Here is a 16247-nt window from a genome sequence, read left to right as displayed (position 1 = left end):
ATGACCCTTACAAGTCCAGCTATGATGCTAGTACGATGATACCTTGGAAGAGAACCAAAGTGACAGAGCTGAGTGTCAGGGAAGCATACCAAATGGCTACTGGGTATGCTTGTGGTTACACACACAAATCTAGAGAGGTATGCTAAGGTAATTTATTTTATACTGATCTTGATTCCTCTTTTATTTGGGAGTAAAGGCGGGGCACAGATTATGTGGTATTTCCAGCCCTATTCTAGATAGTACCAAGGACTTCTCTCTATGCCTTTGAGTGAGCAGAATATTCTTTTTTGTTTTGTTTTGGTTTTTGCAGGGAAATGAGTGTTAAGTGACTTGCCCAGGGTCACACAGCTAGTAAGTGTCAAGTGTCTGAGGCCGCATTTGAACTCAGGTCTTCCTGAATCCAGGGCCGGTGCTTTATCCACTGCGCCACCTAGCTGCCCCCATGAGCAGAATATTCTATGGGCTATTCTTCTCAAATAGCTTCACAGGTCTAGATTCTCTAAAGTGTCTGAAACAAATAGAAGTAGTATGAACAGGAGCAAAAGCCACTTCAGATTAGCAATACTACTACTACTACTACTAGTACTACTACCCCTGTACAAATATTTTCATGTAAGAATGCACACCTTGTAGATCCTTGACTTTTCTTCTGTGATGTTCCCTTTGAGGACTGTTTGACACCATCATTCTCTTTTTTTATATAAGGCCCAAATAGCAACTGATTCAGTGGTACTGTAGCCTTGGTTTGGTTCATCCTTGCTCTCCGAGCAGCAAAGTCATCCTTCTCTAGATCAGGAAGTCTATATTCACCACCATCTTCTGTCTCAGATTCATGACCAGACTGACATTTCAGAAAAGGGTTCTCCTTTCGAAGGATAATGTCCGGAACGATTTCTTTCTCTTCACTTATTTGCTTTTGACTAACAGAGCAAAATTAAATGCAACCCCACATGGGTTCATTCAGGAAAGGCAACACCTCCCCCTCCAGAGTGATGTTAGTTAAAAACATTCTCAACACTCTTAGTTCAGACAAGACCTCTGCGTGTTATTTTAATCAGGGATGGGAGAGGAGAAAGCATGTCTTCTGAAGTTTTTTTTTTAAAGCCAGTCACTAGCCACAAAGACAACTTGTCTATGCCACAACACTACCTGGCTAATATTCTGGCCACAGTCTCCCTGTGTTCTAAATGGCTCAGAACTTGGGACTTCCCTTTTTTCATTAAAAAGGGGAACCATTAAGTAGCCCTCTTAACAGTCAAGTGATATTCCTAGTTTTTCTCATGTGTGATTTCTATGGTACAGGGAACCCCAGTAAGGAAATTCTGCCCATTTATTCTAATGAACAAGGTTCAGAGCGGTTGACACAGGGTCACACAAAAGCATGAATCAAAGGGTGGATGTGAGCCTGGATCTTCCTGATTCTGAGAACCACTTTCTAGCCATTAGGCTATGCTGCTTCTCAATTCCTGGCTTACTCAGTTGATAAAGCAAATGAAGCTCCTTTCAATTCAGGGGTCAGATATCCTTCAGATCAATAAATCACTGTAGATTGTTGGGACAAAGAGGCCAGTTCGGGCAAAAATGATAAGCCACAAACCGGCACTCTGGTGGCACACTCAAAATGTGACTAAAGTTGGTTTTAGCGTTGATTGTGTCTTTTTTTTGAGCTTTGTGAAGCTGTTTGGCTTACGAGCAGCTGCTTTGTTGTGTTTAATTCTCACGTGCTATGGCATCTCCACACCTGCAGGCACATACCCAGTGTCCCCATTTGATCAATTATTATCTGATAATTGTTCTTCAGGGTGTAACTCTACTCTATCCCCTCCAGGATTTTCCCTTTTGAAAGGAAACCAAAAATCTTTAAGAACTAAAGAATGAAACTATAATTACTGATGGTGGAATTATTTTCTGGCAGGCTCTGTTTGGCACCCTCTCAAATCACACTATCTAGGTACCTATTCGTAAGGCTGATCCATCAGTTCTGAGAGGAAAAAAAGATCCAAATGAAAATGAAACAGGTTTTTCTACATGGTGCCATATGCTACATTCCAATGTACAATGGAAAGAAGAGATTAAAAAAAGGAGAAGGTGACTAAAAAACCTTAACTCTTTAAACAATCATTGCCTTGACAATTTTTAAAACTGTTTCTGGAGAACTAGTTTAAAATAACTTCTTTGCCTCCCAAAGCTAATGTTTCAAAGAAAAAAGGCAAAAAAAAAAGGTTATTTTGGATGAAACAGTACAATATTGATTCTCTTCTCCATTCAGGTGATTGGCACTTCTGGTTTTGGAAGAGGTGCAAGAATTCTGCAAGGACAAGTGTCTGCAGGAAAACGTTCTGGGTGATGTCCAGGGGTAGAGAACAAATCAGTAAATGTCAAAGGCTTGAAAAGAAGGTTCAAGCCATAGTAAGAGACCAGGATTGTTAGGTAGAGCTCAGAGATCATTGGGAAAGCAGTGAATAGAATATTTCCATTTAAAATATATATTCTACAATGTAGGGAAAGGGGTATGTTTTTACTTTTTTATTTAGTTTCTTTGGGGGGGAGGTGTTGCTCTAAATGGATGAACTTTGGAAAATAGGAGGTCAAGAGAAGTGCTAGGAATAGTGTTGGACAATGGCTAGTTAACAGTTAGCTAACAGTTATTAAGTAAAAACTGATTGTTAGCAGTAGTTGAGTTAAAAAATCCTTTGATACCGGAGCTTTGTCCAGTGACCCAAATATGAGGTTCAAATATATTTGTGATAATTTTATTTACTTCAACATACAGAAATGAAAAGCTACCATTGCCAATATGTAAGGCCAACTTTCAAAGATAAAATCATGGTATCAAATCAAAGATAGCCTCACGTGGGAGGAAGATGGACAACCCAGAGCAATATCCCTCTGCTGTCCCTATGTTTGTGTCATATGTTCAGGCAAACTTTGAAAGACAGAAAGAGCCATGATTTCATCTATATAGAAATTTGTGCAGATCATAACCCAGCTGTAACTTCACATCCTGTGTAATTATTGCTCTAGTCTTTCCATACATCCTCAATTGTGTTGTATCCAACTTGAAGAAGGCCAAAGCTGAATGATTCAGGTCAGTTTGATAAGCCTCTTCATTGAGAGGAATTAGGGGAACATATAGAGCTGACTGATTAAGATCCCTGTATAGAGACCCTGGCTTTACCGGACTTCAGATGAGTCTTATATAACCTATTCATAATTGGTATATTGAAAAGAGCCTGGTATTTACTTAGGAATATATACTACAACAGCTTTTTTCTATCTCAGTATAAAACTCCACAGTCCCACCCAAACAGCTGTAGGGTGTCCGGAACCAGTTGATTACTTGAACAAAGCTGTCTCAGACTCAATTATGTTTACCTTATACCTTAGCTTCACTTCAGCAAACTAGGCCACAATGGGTTCTCAGAATGGCAGTGAGAAGGGTATATTGTCTTGTACCCTCTTCTTGTATAAATGAGCATATCCAGATGGTGTGGATATTATTCAATAAATTCTACAGTTTCATCAACTTAGTGGGAGACTTTAACTACGGTCTTTGAAGCACCTGACCTTGACTGACATACTTACAGAGTTCAACACAACTAAGAGAGACTTTGCATTTCCTTTGGCCCCTTTGACTTGGCCATATATACTCAATTCAACAAACATTTATTAAGCTGCTACTGTTTGTAAGATGACAAAAAAGAGACTCGCTGTCTCCAGGGTAGTTTAACCAAAAAAGCTCATGTCAAATAGCCAAGGGACCCCGAGTAAAGAAACAAGGAAGCCCCAAAGTCTATGATACCACATGTGAATGCCCGGGGCAGCACAGACAATCTCACTATCCTCCAAGACCCAAACAAGGGCAATGACATCTAGCATCATAGGAAAAGAACAGATTCTGTATCTGACTGCTCTCCTGTATCAGTGTGGTCATATGCAACAAAAAAAGGCATCTGGCAAGGGGGCAGGGGGCTGGGGGGAACTTAGAGGAATATGTGTCTGGCATTTAGCTACATCTGCTTTTCCTCCACAGAATCCTTAAATGTCTATTGTTCCTTGGAGAGTTTTTTTCTGTAATTAATTACTATGTGGTTGAGAAGATTCACAGACTAGCAAAAAATACCAAGTGCTGAAACATATGAAAACAATTAGAAAAGAAGTGCAATCACGTGAAACCTATAATTCAGTTGTTAAAAAAAAAGTTTACTTCTCCAATGGGAAACACCATGCAACTGAACTCAAATCTCCATGGCATTTTAATTTGGAGGAAGCAAATCCTGGTTCTAATTTTATCCTCTTAAAATCTAAGTTCTTGGCTTCATTTGTAATGCCCTTTATTTTAAAAAACCAACTCAAGTAAATCAATCATAACTAAAAAAGCAAATTAGAAAGTAGCTTATCTTTTAATGAAAAGAAATACTAATAAATATTAATTTCTGCATAGTATAAAAGTAGACCTTGTTATGAAAGTACTTCCAAAATATATGTATATAGGTGGTATAGTATTCTTAAATTTCTAATGTCATTTGAAAACAAGAGTAAGAACTACCTTTATTGTCTGTCTCTTCTCCCTACCTACTAGGTTATTTAGAAAATAAAATAAGACATAGGCAAAAGTACTTTGAAAACTAAAAAGCACTTTAGTTATTAAACTTTGGGTTCCCCCCTCCTATATGCCCTATTCCCAAGCAACCTGACTCATATCTCGAATTTTGGGCATTTACTGACTTAATGTATGGGCAAGAGGAAATTTCTTAAATCCAACTGGATAATTTGTTGAATCCAGTTCAATGGACATTTTTTAAAAAGTATTCACTAACACAAAAAGAACTGGGGGAATAACAAAGGCAAAACCAGAACAGCCCCTAGCCTCAAGATGCTTAAAATTTACTGACAGGATACAACCGCCACACAGATAAATAAATGCTATATAATTTATAGAGGGAGAAAACACTGACAATTCAATGTATCAGGAAAAACTTCAAAAGAGGAGGAGGACAGAAGGAACATTTGACATGACAAGGGTAGGGATTCCCAGAGGCAGAGTTTTAGGAGGGAGGGTGCTGACACACACTGTGGGGGATGGATTGTCGGGTTTAAAAAATATTTAAGCAAGGGGCAGCTAGGTGGCACAGTGGATAGAGCATTGGCCCTGGAGTCAGGAGGACCTGAGTTCAAATCTGACCTCAGACACTTAACACTTACTGGCTGTGTGACCCTGGGCAAGTCACTTAACCCCAATTGCCTCACCAAACAAACAAACAAACAAACAAAACAAAAAAAAAATATTTAAGCAGAAGAGTCCTATAGGAAAGGGAGGTGTGTGAGCCATCTTGTAGAAGGCCTTAAAGGTCAGGATGAAGAGTTTTCATTTTACACTAGAGATAAAAAAGGAACCAAGGGTATTTGATCTGGGGAGGGGCATGGTCAGACTTTACTTTTGGAACATCATTGAGGCAAGTAAGATTTAAAACAAGGAGACCCAATGTTATGAGGGTTGTGATGGTGTAAGTAGAAAGAAGAGATGTGTTGAAGGTAGGATCCAAGTAAGTTCTTGGAAAGAAGAGTAGATGAAGGAGACGGATCAATCAAGGATGATCTTGAGGACACAAAAGTAGGCTAAATGAAAGGAAGAGGATGGCACCCTAAGTAGAAATGTTGATGTTTTGCTGAGGGGCAAGTCTGAGGAGAAGGACAATAACAAGTTTCATCTTGGGCATATTGAGCTTGAGATATAGATGGAACAGGTAACTGGTGACAAAGAATGTGAGTTCAAGGGAGAGACTAAGGCTGAATATATAAATGTGAGGGTCTCCTAGTTATCTGTATATGGATGACAATTGACTCCATGGGAGCTAATGATGGCTATGAGAAAGAAGAAAACCTCAGTCCTGCACAGAGGCTTGGGATACACCAATGTAGACATGCTGCATTCTGCAGAGAACACAGAACAGAAGTCAAATAGGTAGGAGCAGAATCAAGATAAGAACAATGTTACTGAAACCAAGGGAAGGGGATTTATCCAGAAGAAAGTGGGGAGGGGGTAGCCAACAAGGTCAAAAGCATCTCCACGTTCAGAAACGGTGAAAACTGAGAAAAGGCAAATAAGATTTCACAGCAGGATTTCATATTTGAGAAATCAATAACCTTGAAGAGAGAGGTTTCAGTTAAATTGTGGAGTCAACGGCCACATCGCAAAGGGTTGAGAACTCAGTTGGATACGTGTGTATGTTAGGAAGTAAAGTCAATGAATGTACCTGTTTTTTTCTAGAACTTGTCCATGAAAGGGAGAAGTTTTATAGGATAACAGCCTGAGGGCATAGGAGTATTAAGTGAAGGGTTTGTTTTAAGGAACAGGAGAGGACTAGGCCTATTCACAGATAAATGGAAGGCTTCCGAAGATGGGAGAAAGCTGAAGATCGGTGGAGACAAATGGGGGGTGAACTCCTGGAGGGGATAGGGCAGGAGCAGAAGGGTTCATCTTGCCAAGGAGAAGAGCCTGCTCTTTTTCAGAAGTCCCAATCTTCTTAGTGAAGTAGGAAGCAAGATCATCTGCTAAGAGGAAGGGAGAAGGGGGTGTGGTGGTAGAGAAGTATAAGAGGGAACAGAAGGAATACTGTAGGGACAAACAGGCCCAGCCAAATAAGATAACAGCAATTTGTAGGGGACTCAGTGTAAGGCCCCTAGCAACATTCATGAGCACTAGACTGGAAACAAAGACTACAGAGGGTGGGGTGGAGGAGGGGAGTGGTCCCACCTCCATATAATGGTAGGCCATGGGGGAAAGGAGGTCAAGGATGGAAAACAGTAGAGAAAAAAGTGATTCCATAACAGATTACGATGTCATTTTCACTCATGAAACAGCAATACAAAGGTCAAACTTCAAATTCAAATAAGAGGGGGAAATCATAGTAGTCAGAATAAGGGCAATTTGCATTTATGAGAGGGCTTGTGGGTTTGCAGTGTTTTTCTCACAAAGGTCCTGTGAAGGAAGTAGTGCAAATATTTTATAAACAAAGAAACTGAAATTCTGAGAAATGAAATAACTTGCTTGTGGTTACACACGGGCAGGGTGTGAGATGGGATCTGAACCCACCATTCCTTTTCCTAATATAACATACTGCCTTATATTTACATGTTCAAGCATCCTCAGGTTTTAGACTCCAGTAGTCCTTCCTGCTTCATAATACTCATCTCATTTGTAATTGAATTCTATAAATGGTGAAATCAATTGCTATTTATCAGTATGACAGAATATTAAGGCATCACGAAATGGGCAAATGTGAAAAACGGAAAGACATACAAAGACATACAAAGTGATGCCAAGTGAAGAAAACAACATTCTATTGTCAAATGGGAGCTGGATTTAGAGCCAGAGGATGTGGGTTTGAATCCTGTCTTTGCTAGTGATCATAGGGAGAACTACTGGCATGTGATGCCTTTTTGGGAGGACAGCTTTTAAGGCAGAATTTTGTTCTATCAGATCTAAGGTTTTTTAATGGCTAACAAGAACAACAGCAGGATCTTATCTTCTCTATACCTTTCAGTCAACCATGACAACAAAACTGTTTCTGCCATAGTGTAGACTATAATTTTTGGAAGGCCATTTCCCTGATAAACATTCATCAAGGCTGTTCTTCCCAGTGCATGTGTAGATAAAATTCAACAAGCAACAGTGTTTATTTTTACTTTAAAGTATGGCAAAACAAATATAGAATAGTTATTGAGATGTCATAAGATAGTTGGTAAACACATCCCATGTACCCATCATACTGTTATCTTGGAATTCAATTTGAGAAACATTCACATTTACTAAGTACCGACTTACAGGCTATAAGGAGTACTGGCCCGTGATGAGCATAATCCAGTAAAACAAAACACTCCCTTGCTCACAAGGAACTTAGGTTCTGCTGAAGGATACAACATGTGCACAGAGAAGTACATATCGGGTAACTTGAGAAGGGAGGAAATACTAACAAAGGTTAGATCAGAGAAGGTTTCATCAAGGATGGGGCACTGGATCTGAGCCTGGAAGTAAGACAAATATCTGAAAGGTCACAAGGGATGGAATGGAGAACAGAGGAGAGGAGGGAGTGCATTCTCAGTATGGGAGGCAGCGTATGTGAATGCATGGAGGTAGGATATGGCATGTTGAGTTCATGGAAGTAGGTCAGTTTGGCTGGAATGTCAAGTTTGTGAAGGAGAAAGATATACAAAAGGGCAGATGGAAACAGATTAGGAAAGGCCTTAAGTGCCAAGCTATGGTGTTTTTGTGCTATTATAAGGAAAAATGAAGCCACTAGAGCTTTTCTGAGCCAGGAATCAATTTGGAACCTTAGGAAGTTTATTTTGGTGGCCATGTGGAAAATGGATTGGAAAAGAGAGAAAGCTTAAGTAGCAAAGCAATTAGGAGGATGCTACAATTGTTTTTTGGCAAAAGGTGATGAGGACCTTGAACTAGCAGTCTCAGTATAAATGGAAAGAAGGGGAGGCACAGTATGGAGGCAGCACTGATGGAACTAGGCAACTTATTAGATCCATGGGGGCTGAGGGAGAGGAAGAGTTCCAAGATGGTGTCAAGGACACAAACCTGGGTCACTGAAGATGATAGCACCTTCAAAGGATATAGGGAAGTCTGAAGGAGGATTTATGGGATAAAGAGAATCAGTTTTGTTTAGGACACATTAAATTTGAGATGCATGTGCGACATACAAAGGGAAACTGTCAGCCAGGTGACTAACATTTCAGGCCTGAAGTTGGAAAGAAAGGTTAGGGTGATTAGTTATTTAGATTTGGGAGCAATCTATATAGAAATGATACTTGAACACAAGCGAGTTGAGGGGATCATGGAGAGTATTGAGGAGGGGTCTTTACTTGTTTTTTGTGTGTCATAGACTTTTTTTGGCAGTTTGGTGAAGCCTAAAGGACCCCTTCTCAAAATGATGTCTTTAAAAGCAGAGAAGAAAATACATGGCATTACAACAGAAATCAATTATATTGAAATAATTATCAAAATTTTAAAACACACACACACACACACACACAGAGGTTTACGGACTCCAGGGTAAGACTCCCTGGTACAGAGAAGAAAAGAAAAAGGCCTAGGGCTGAGTTGGGGGCAAGAGGTGCTAAGGAACCTGAGACTGTTGTTGATTCACAGGGCACCAACCATAGAAACTAGTGTCACAAAAAATAAGGCAGCAGAGAATATCCAGCAGAAAGGGGTGGGGCAATACAGTCAAACACTACATAGTTCAGAGGATGAGAACAGGGCCCTGAGATATATTGGTTAAGAGATGGTGAGGAACCTTTGAGAGGGTAGTTTCTAAAGTGGTGGGGTCAAAAGTTGCATTAAAAGCAGTTGGAGGGGGCAGCTAGGTGGTGCAGTGGATAAAACACCAGCCCTGGATTCAGGAGGGCCTGAGTTCAAATCTGGTCTTAGAGACTTGATACTTACTAGCTGTGTGACCCTGGGGCAAGTCACTTAACCCTCATTGCCCTGCCCCCCCCCCAAAAAGAAAAGAAAAGAAAGAAAGAAAAAAGAGAAAGCATCTGGAAAGTGAATGGGTGATGAAGAAGTAAAAGCAACAAGTCTATTTTCAGGAGGGTGGCAGCAAAAAGGAAGAAAGATAAAGGACATTCACTTAAGGAGGAAGCATCATTGAGCTAAGGGTTTTTATGGATATGGTAGATATAGTCATATTTGTTGGTAGAGGGGAAGGAGTAAGACAGGAGAAATTGAATATAAGAGTCAATGGGATGAGCTGCCAAGGAATACAGGAAGAAAAGGGATCCATATCTGCACAAGCAGAATGACTCATCCTATCAAGAAGGGCCACCTTTTCAGAGAAGAGGATGATTTAGAGAAGCTTTAAGTTTGTAAAGAAGGGGAGAAAAGAGGGGCCATGATGGAAGGGCTCAATTTTCTTTTTTTTTTTTAAAAAAAGGCAAGATCACCTGCAAGGAAAAAAGAAAGGAGACGAAGGGATCACACAGGCAGTTTGAAAAAGAGTCTGAAACAGCTGTTTCAAGGAGTATGAAAGTCAATCATGGAAGAATAAAAGGAATTGCCGTGCAGGGATGAGGGGTCGCTGTGAATAGTTGTCTTCCAAGAGTATTTAGCTACACAAGAGTAGGAACCCAGAAAGCAGATGGTGGAGGTGGTCCAGGGTTAGGTATTGACAAAAGGATAACGGGGCAAGAAGACTGGACTGTGAATAATGATGCACAGTTGAACTGGTCAGCTAAAGGGCCCTAAAGAGTGGAAAGTGACACCAGAGCAAGGGCAAAGGACTGTCATAATGAGGAAGAGTAGAGTGAGGACAAAGAATAGGTTCAGGAGAAGTAAGGCACAGGGAGAAATGGTAGGAAATGGATTAGTGAGGAAAACTGCAGAGTTCAAAATCATGATTGTTTGTGGATTCATACTCATAATGACATTATCTGTAGGACCTAAAGTCCCCTTTATCAGAGTCAATTTCATTCAACAAACATTCATTAAGAATCTATATATACTCAATGTCGATTTGGTCTAGAAAAAAAAGACTCTAACATATGTAAAATTTCTTGTCTTTTAAATGAGGAAGGAGGGGAAAGAGGAAGGAATTTGGAAATCAAAATCTAAAAATGTAAACATTTCTTTTAAAAATCAATGTTTTGGGGCAGTTAGGTGGCACAGTGGATAAAGCACCAGCTTTGGATTCAGGAGTACCCGGGTTCAAATCCGGCCTCAGACACTTGACACTTACTAGCTGTGTGACCCTGGGCAAGTCACTTAACCCCCATTGCCCCACAAAAAAAAAAATTAATGTTTCTAAATGTAATTGGAAAAAATGAAATTAAAAAGGGTTAAAAAAATAAGACTCTGTATGCTCAGGGAACTGGGCTGGGGATATGAAATCAAAATAAAACCTGTTCCTAACCTCAAAGAGCTTATATTCTATTGTGGGACAGAGCATTTACATACACATAGTACAATGAAAACTGAGGAGCAAAAGGGCATGGAAGTCGGCCAGTGCTGCGGTTTTGGAATAAGACGATGACTAGGAGCTTAGAATAGGAAATATGTAATATGACTATGCAGATGTGTGTGATCTATATACACATATATTATATGTGTGTGTTATACATATTATATATGACACACATATACATACATATTTATGTAAATGTAAAGATTGATGGTTTGGGTTATTTTATATCTGTTCCTTTTCTCGTTTTGCTTTAGTACAGATGGTATCTGAGGGTTTGGATGGTGTATACATATTTAAAATAACTTCTGCATTAGTTTTCATGTTGTAACATATACATTTGTAATGTGCATATGTTTATCTGTTGGTTATCATAGAAAGGAGGACATTTATTTTTCTTGAAATAAAAGAATATAGTCAATATATTCTATTCAGGACTGCTATGAACCATAGAAATAATTGTATATATTAAGTGTGCCACTGCATAGTAAAAGAGAAAATATTTAATTCAGTGTATGCAACTATGTTGCTTCATGGTTATTAAATATAAATATCTCTAAAGTGATCATTGTTTCAGAAGAATAAATATACTTGTGTATTTTAATATGATTATTACTCTGATATTTATTTTTATTGTTCAGGATTCTCTGATATGTAATAGGAGACAATCATAACTGGATACTTGTGGTAGACTTTCAATTACCACTTAAATATTTAACCCCATTTACTCTGAATCCTTGGTAAATCCCCCTCTCCCCAAACCCAAACTACCAACAAATAGTGTGCTGTGTTCATAGGAGATCCTTACATAGCAAAGTTATTTACTAGGCACTTGAGATTCAGAAGGCAAGGAAGGACTAGCCATCCTTCATAAAACTTTCCTCATTGAATGTTAATATGGACCATTTTCTAATGATGTTTGGATATGAGCCATTTACAACTGGTAGAAAAAGGAACGAAGCACTAATAACAACAGAGCAGTAAGTAAAATGCAATGACTCAGTCAAGAGCAACCATCACATGGTGCTTTGGAGTTATGAAATTCAATCACAACAAATGCATTAACCAATAAAACTACCCTTTATCAAGCCCACACAAGGCGTCATTCCTTTTCAGGCATGTATGCTTTCTAAAATACTTGACCAATAAGCAGAGAAACGTCAGACACATATTTAAACTGCTGCTTATTTTTCTACCCCCCTCAGCTGGGAGAAGCAGGGAGGGGAGGGGAAAGACATGAAGAGAGAAACCAAAGGACCAAGGTGAACCATACTCCAACACATTTCCAAGCACGAAACATGCATGACTATCCTGCACCCACGGAGCTAACCTGGCAAAACGCTGTGCAGCTGGCATGATCTTGATACCAGCTTGCTCCAACCTTCTGCGTTTTCGCATCTCTTCAAGATCTTTTGGTGTGGCTTTCTGGGCTACCATTTCCTTTGTACTCTCTGGAAGAGACTGTTCCTTACCATTCTGCTCATTCAGTTCTAAGCCCAGCTCTGAAGGATTTCCACTAGGATCCGAGGGGGCAGCCTGTGCCTCGTCATCACGAGCCCCCACTTCATTTTGTTCTTCTTCCTCTATGGTTTCTGGGTAGCTATTGAGTTGTACAATACAGTTTGCCAAACTGTAAATGCCACATTGACAGCTGAGCTGAGACCAAATTTGATACCGTTCTTAACCATTATAAAATTAATCTTAGCTTTTAAAATGAAGTCATAATTCAACAAAGGTAAAGATATGACATAGTTACCCATATAATTTGACGAAAAAAGTCCAGATGAATATAAAGTAGAATAATTTCTTAACAGTTAACGTAATATATAATTATTTCAGTAGTTCTTAAATGCTACTGCAAATGTTTTCTACTACTGTTTTCTACTACCTTTATTATTTAATAAGATCATTCCCATTTCAGATCTCATGCAAGAGTAAACCATACAATTAGACAGAAAACATTCAGATAAATACAGTCACCTAAGAGGTTTTGTACTGCTTATCACCTGTAAAGAGTACTGGAAATGGGGAGGGGGTGGTCAAGTGACCTGGGTTTGATTCATGGGAATGATTTATTTTCACAAAGCTAGTAAATGGCAATCACTTAACCTCTATGAGCTTCAATTTCCTCTGATATAAAAGGAAAGTGAAACTACTACTGACTTCTTCACTGTGCTATTATTATGATCATCAGATGGGATAACATGGGTAGGTGAAAGAACTTTGCAAAATATAAGTGCCACACTAGGGTAAAGGCCTACAATGCAATTTTAAAAAACTAGATAAATTACCCAAGATACTTCCTCCAAACTGGGAGAGCCAAAGGTCCTGACAGATGACTATTATTTTCTCTATGGAAGATCTCACAGACTTTCCCTTTAACTCCCCAATACATTATTCAGTCTCCCTAACCTGGCTCTCAAGGAAGCCAGACAAGGCTCTACGACCAGCAGAGTTCTGGGCACAGAATGGAAACCTGTGTTTTCTATTCCCATGTCAACAAGGCAAATGCCATGCCCCAGTGTCATGATTCTCGTGTGACCAAAGGTGAATGGATGGGCCTACCTGAAAGTTCTCTCTCCCCCTAGGGGTGAGGTTGCAGTACTCCAGCTCTTTCGGTACTCTGCTCGCTCAGCCTTCTTCCTTCTCAGAGGTGCAGGTACATAAGCTGTCTGGTTGCTCTTGTTGGGGAGGTACTGGTTAAAAGGCACTGCTGATTTCAGCTCACCATGAGAAGTCCTCCTTGCTGACATATCATCCTTCTTTACATCTGGCAGCTTTCGATGAGGCAAGTCAGATTCCGAGTCACTTCCTCTGCCTAGGGAAGAAGGGAAAAGTATTGACAATCCAGTTGTGGGGGGCTGCCTATCAGGAGAGCTTAAATAGGCCATATGCTTTGCAATGGCAAGTTTCTATAGCGTTAAGAGATTTGTTCAAGGCCATAAGAGTACAGGGTTTCTGGGGCAGCTAGGTGGAGCAGTGGATAAAGCACTGGTTTTGGATTCAAAATCCGGCCTTGGACACTTGACACTTACTAGCTGTGTGACCCTGGGCAAGTCACTTAACCCTCATTGCCCTGTCCCCCCCCAAAAAAAATCTAAAAAAAAAAGAGTACAGGGTTTCTTTCTTCCATTTCTCAGTTAACTATCCTAAAGTATCAATATAAATTGAAATATTCTGGGACACTAGGGGTAACCCCGACTTTAGTGAAGGGGAAAAACAAACTTAAAAGTCCAAACAATAAGATTTTTCAATTAGTAGCAAAATTACAACAGAGATACTATTTTTGCTACTATCATAATGCAGTTTATAGTTTTATTTCATTGACACCTTCTAAAACCACATTCGTTTCAAATGACAATCCCTTCTATACCTCTTGAATCTTCTCTTTTGACAAAAAGATTAAAAAAAAAAACCCAACAGTTGAGCAAAGCCAAATAACACTTGGAATGATAGAATGTGCAACACACCATACTCATAGTCAGCTTCCTTAGCAATAAAGAGAGAGGAAGGTACTTTTTTTTCAACTCTTCTCTAAGGTCAAATATGGTAATTAATTATATAAGGTGAGTTTTTTGATATTTTCATTTTCATTAATACTTATATTTTATTTTATTTTATTTTTTTTTGCGGGGCAATGGGGGTTAAGTGACTTGCCCAGGGTCACACAGCTAGTAAGTGTCAAGTGTCTGAGACTGGATTTGAACTCAGGTACTCCTGAATCCAAGGCCGATGCTTTATCCACTACGCCACCTAGCTGCCCCCAATACTTGTATTTTAAAGATTAACTATAAATCAGCCAACCATGTATTTATTCAATATCCACTCTTGATGTGTCAAGCACTGTGAGAGATAGAAATATGTAATATATGACTCTTTTGCCCTTCATGGTATGTATTAGATGGGATGATATTAATTGGGATAGGATGATAATAAGACATGAATATACACAAAACATTTAAAAAGCAAAATAAAATACTATGTAATCAGGAAGCAGACGTTCAAGGAGTTCCAAGAAGGGAGAGATTAGTAGCTATTAGTCCAAGAAGGCTTCAAAGATGGAGGGGGGCACATCATCTGGACCTTAAAAGAACAGGAAGGATGTAGTTGATGAATGTGGATGGTCCAGAAAGTAGGAACAGTCAGAGCAAAGGAAAGAGGTGGGAACAAGCCTATGATGTGGAAGAGACAGTACAGAGCAGCCAGGCTGGAAGATAAGGCTTATCATAAGGCATGAGAAAGAAGTATGGTTTGGAGAGGTCTGGTGGAGCCAAACTGTGCAAGCTTTTCAAAGACACAGAGTTCTTGCTTGATGCCAAAGACAATTAGCAAAGAGAACCTCATGTCACTACAGAAATGATACTTGAAAGCAGCATAGTTCCTAAAGTAGAAAATTAAAGTTGTTTTCAAATATTTGATACACTGTCTTCCGAAGGATGATGGAACAGTTGACTTGACTCCCCAGTTTCCCCTGAGAAAGGGGGGAGACCTGAATTATAGCATGAGGAAATTGCGGTTAGATAGAAGAATTTCCCCAAAAGTTACTATTGGAAAAATGTTAGTTGTCAGAATGGACTACCAAAAGAGGTTATAAAATCTCTTTCTTTACAGGTTTAAAAAAATGGGGTGTGATAGGGTAGATTCTCACCTGAACCTAAACACTTAGTTAAATGTATATGTGATGACAAGCAAGAGAAATATTGAGGCAACTAACCAGCCCTGAAACTCTTCCTGTGGCATACTACCTTAATCAGATACAAGCCAACACCTGTGAATATGCTATGAAGGGCACATTAAACTATAACAACAGATCATGCCAATAGAAAAGAATGAATAATGAGCAAATTTCAGCTGAGCCATCTATAGCCAAGGACAACTGGCTCAGGAGAGTCTCATTAATATAGGATTTCTTATTTACATCTTTGTAAGTTGTGTGCACTTGGCAAACTCACACTCCCTGACAGGACATTGGTTTTTTTTAATATCGTGGACCCAGCTCAAACAAATCTTAAGGAATCTGTGGGGACAGGATTTCGGCTGGATACAGTTGACACTGGCCTCATTGCTGTCCCTCACACAAGAAACACCTCTTCTCCAGGCTGTTGGCATTTTTATCAGTTGTCCCCATGCCTGAAATTATCTCCTTCCTCATCTGTCTCCTGGCTTACCTTGGTTTCCTTCAAGTTCTAGCCAAAATCTCACCTTCTACAGAAAGTCCCTCTCACTCCCCTTTAATGCTGTTATCATTCTGTTATCTCCAGTTCATCCAATATAAGC

General features: G+C 39.5%; 1 protein-coding gene across 7 annotated transcripts in view; it reads right to left on the bottom strand.

The window, feature by feature from the left end:
* LIMCH1 (LIM and calponin homology domains 1) overlaps positions 1–16247 on the bottom strand; it is a 376071-nt gene that overhangs the window by 72780 nt on the left and 287044 nt on the right. For 4 of the 7 annotated variants that reach the window (XM_043970437.1, XM_043970438.1, XM_043970439.1 and 1 more), the window contains one exon: positions 13536–13788. In XM_043970437.1, coding sequence (XP_043826372.1) covers positions 13536–13788 — 253 coding nt within the window. Of the gene's footprint in view, positions 1–626; positions 921–12300; positions 12571–13535; positions 13789–16247 lie in introns of all 7 variants that reach the window. The other 3 variants (XM_043970433.1, XM_043970436.1, XM_043970435.1) reach the window with 1 other exon arrangement.

This window comes from Dromiciops gliroides, chromosome 6 (assembly GCF_019393635.1).
Source record: "Dromiciops gliroides isolate mDroGli1 chromosome 6, mDroGli1.pri, whole genome shotgun sequence".
In the NCBI taxonomy this organism is placed as follows: Eukaryota; Metazoa; Chordata; class Mammalia; order Microbiotheria; family Microbiotheriidae; genus Dromiciops; species Dromiciops gliroides.
Note: the sequence above shows the minus strand (reverse complement) of the source record. Positions and strands in the feature narration are given on the sequence as shown.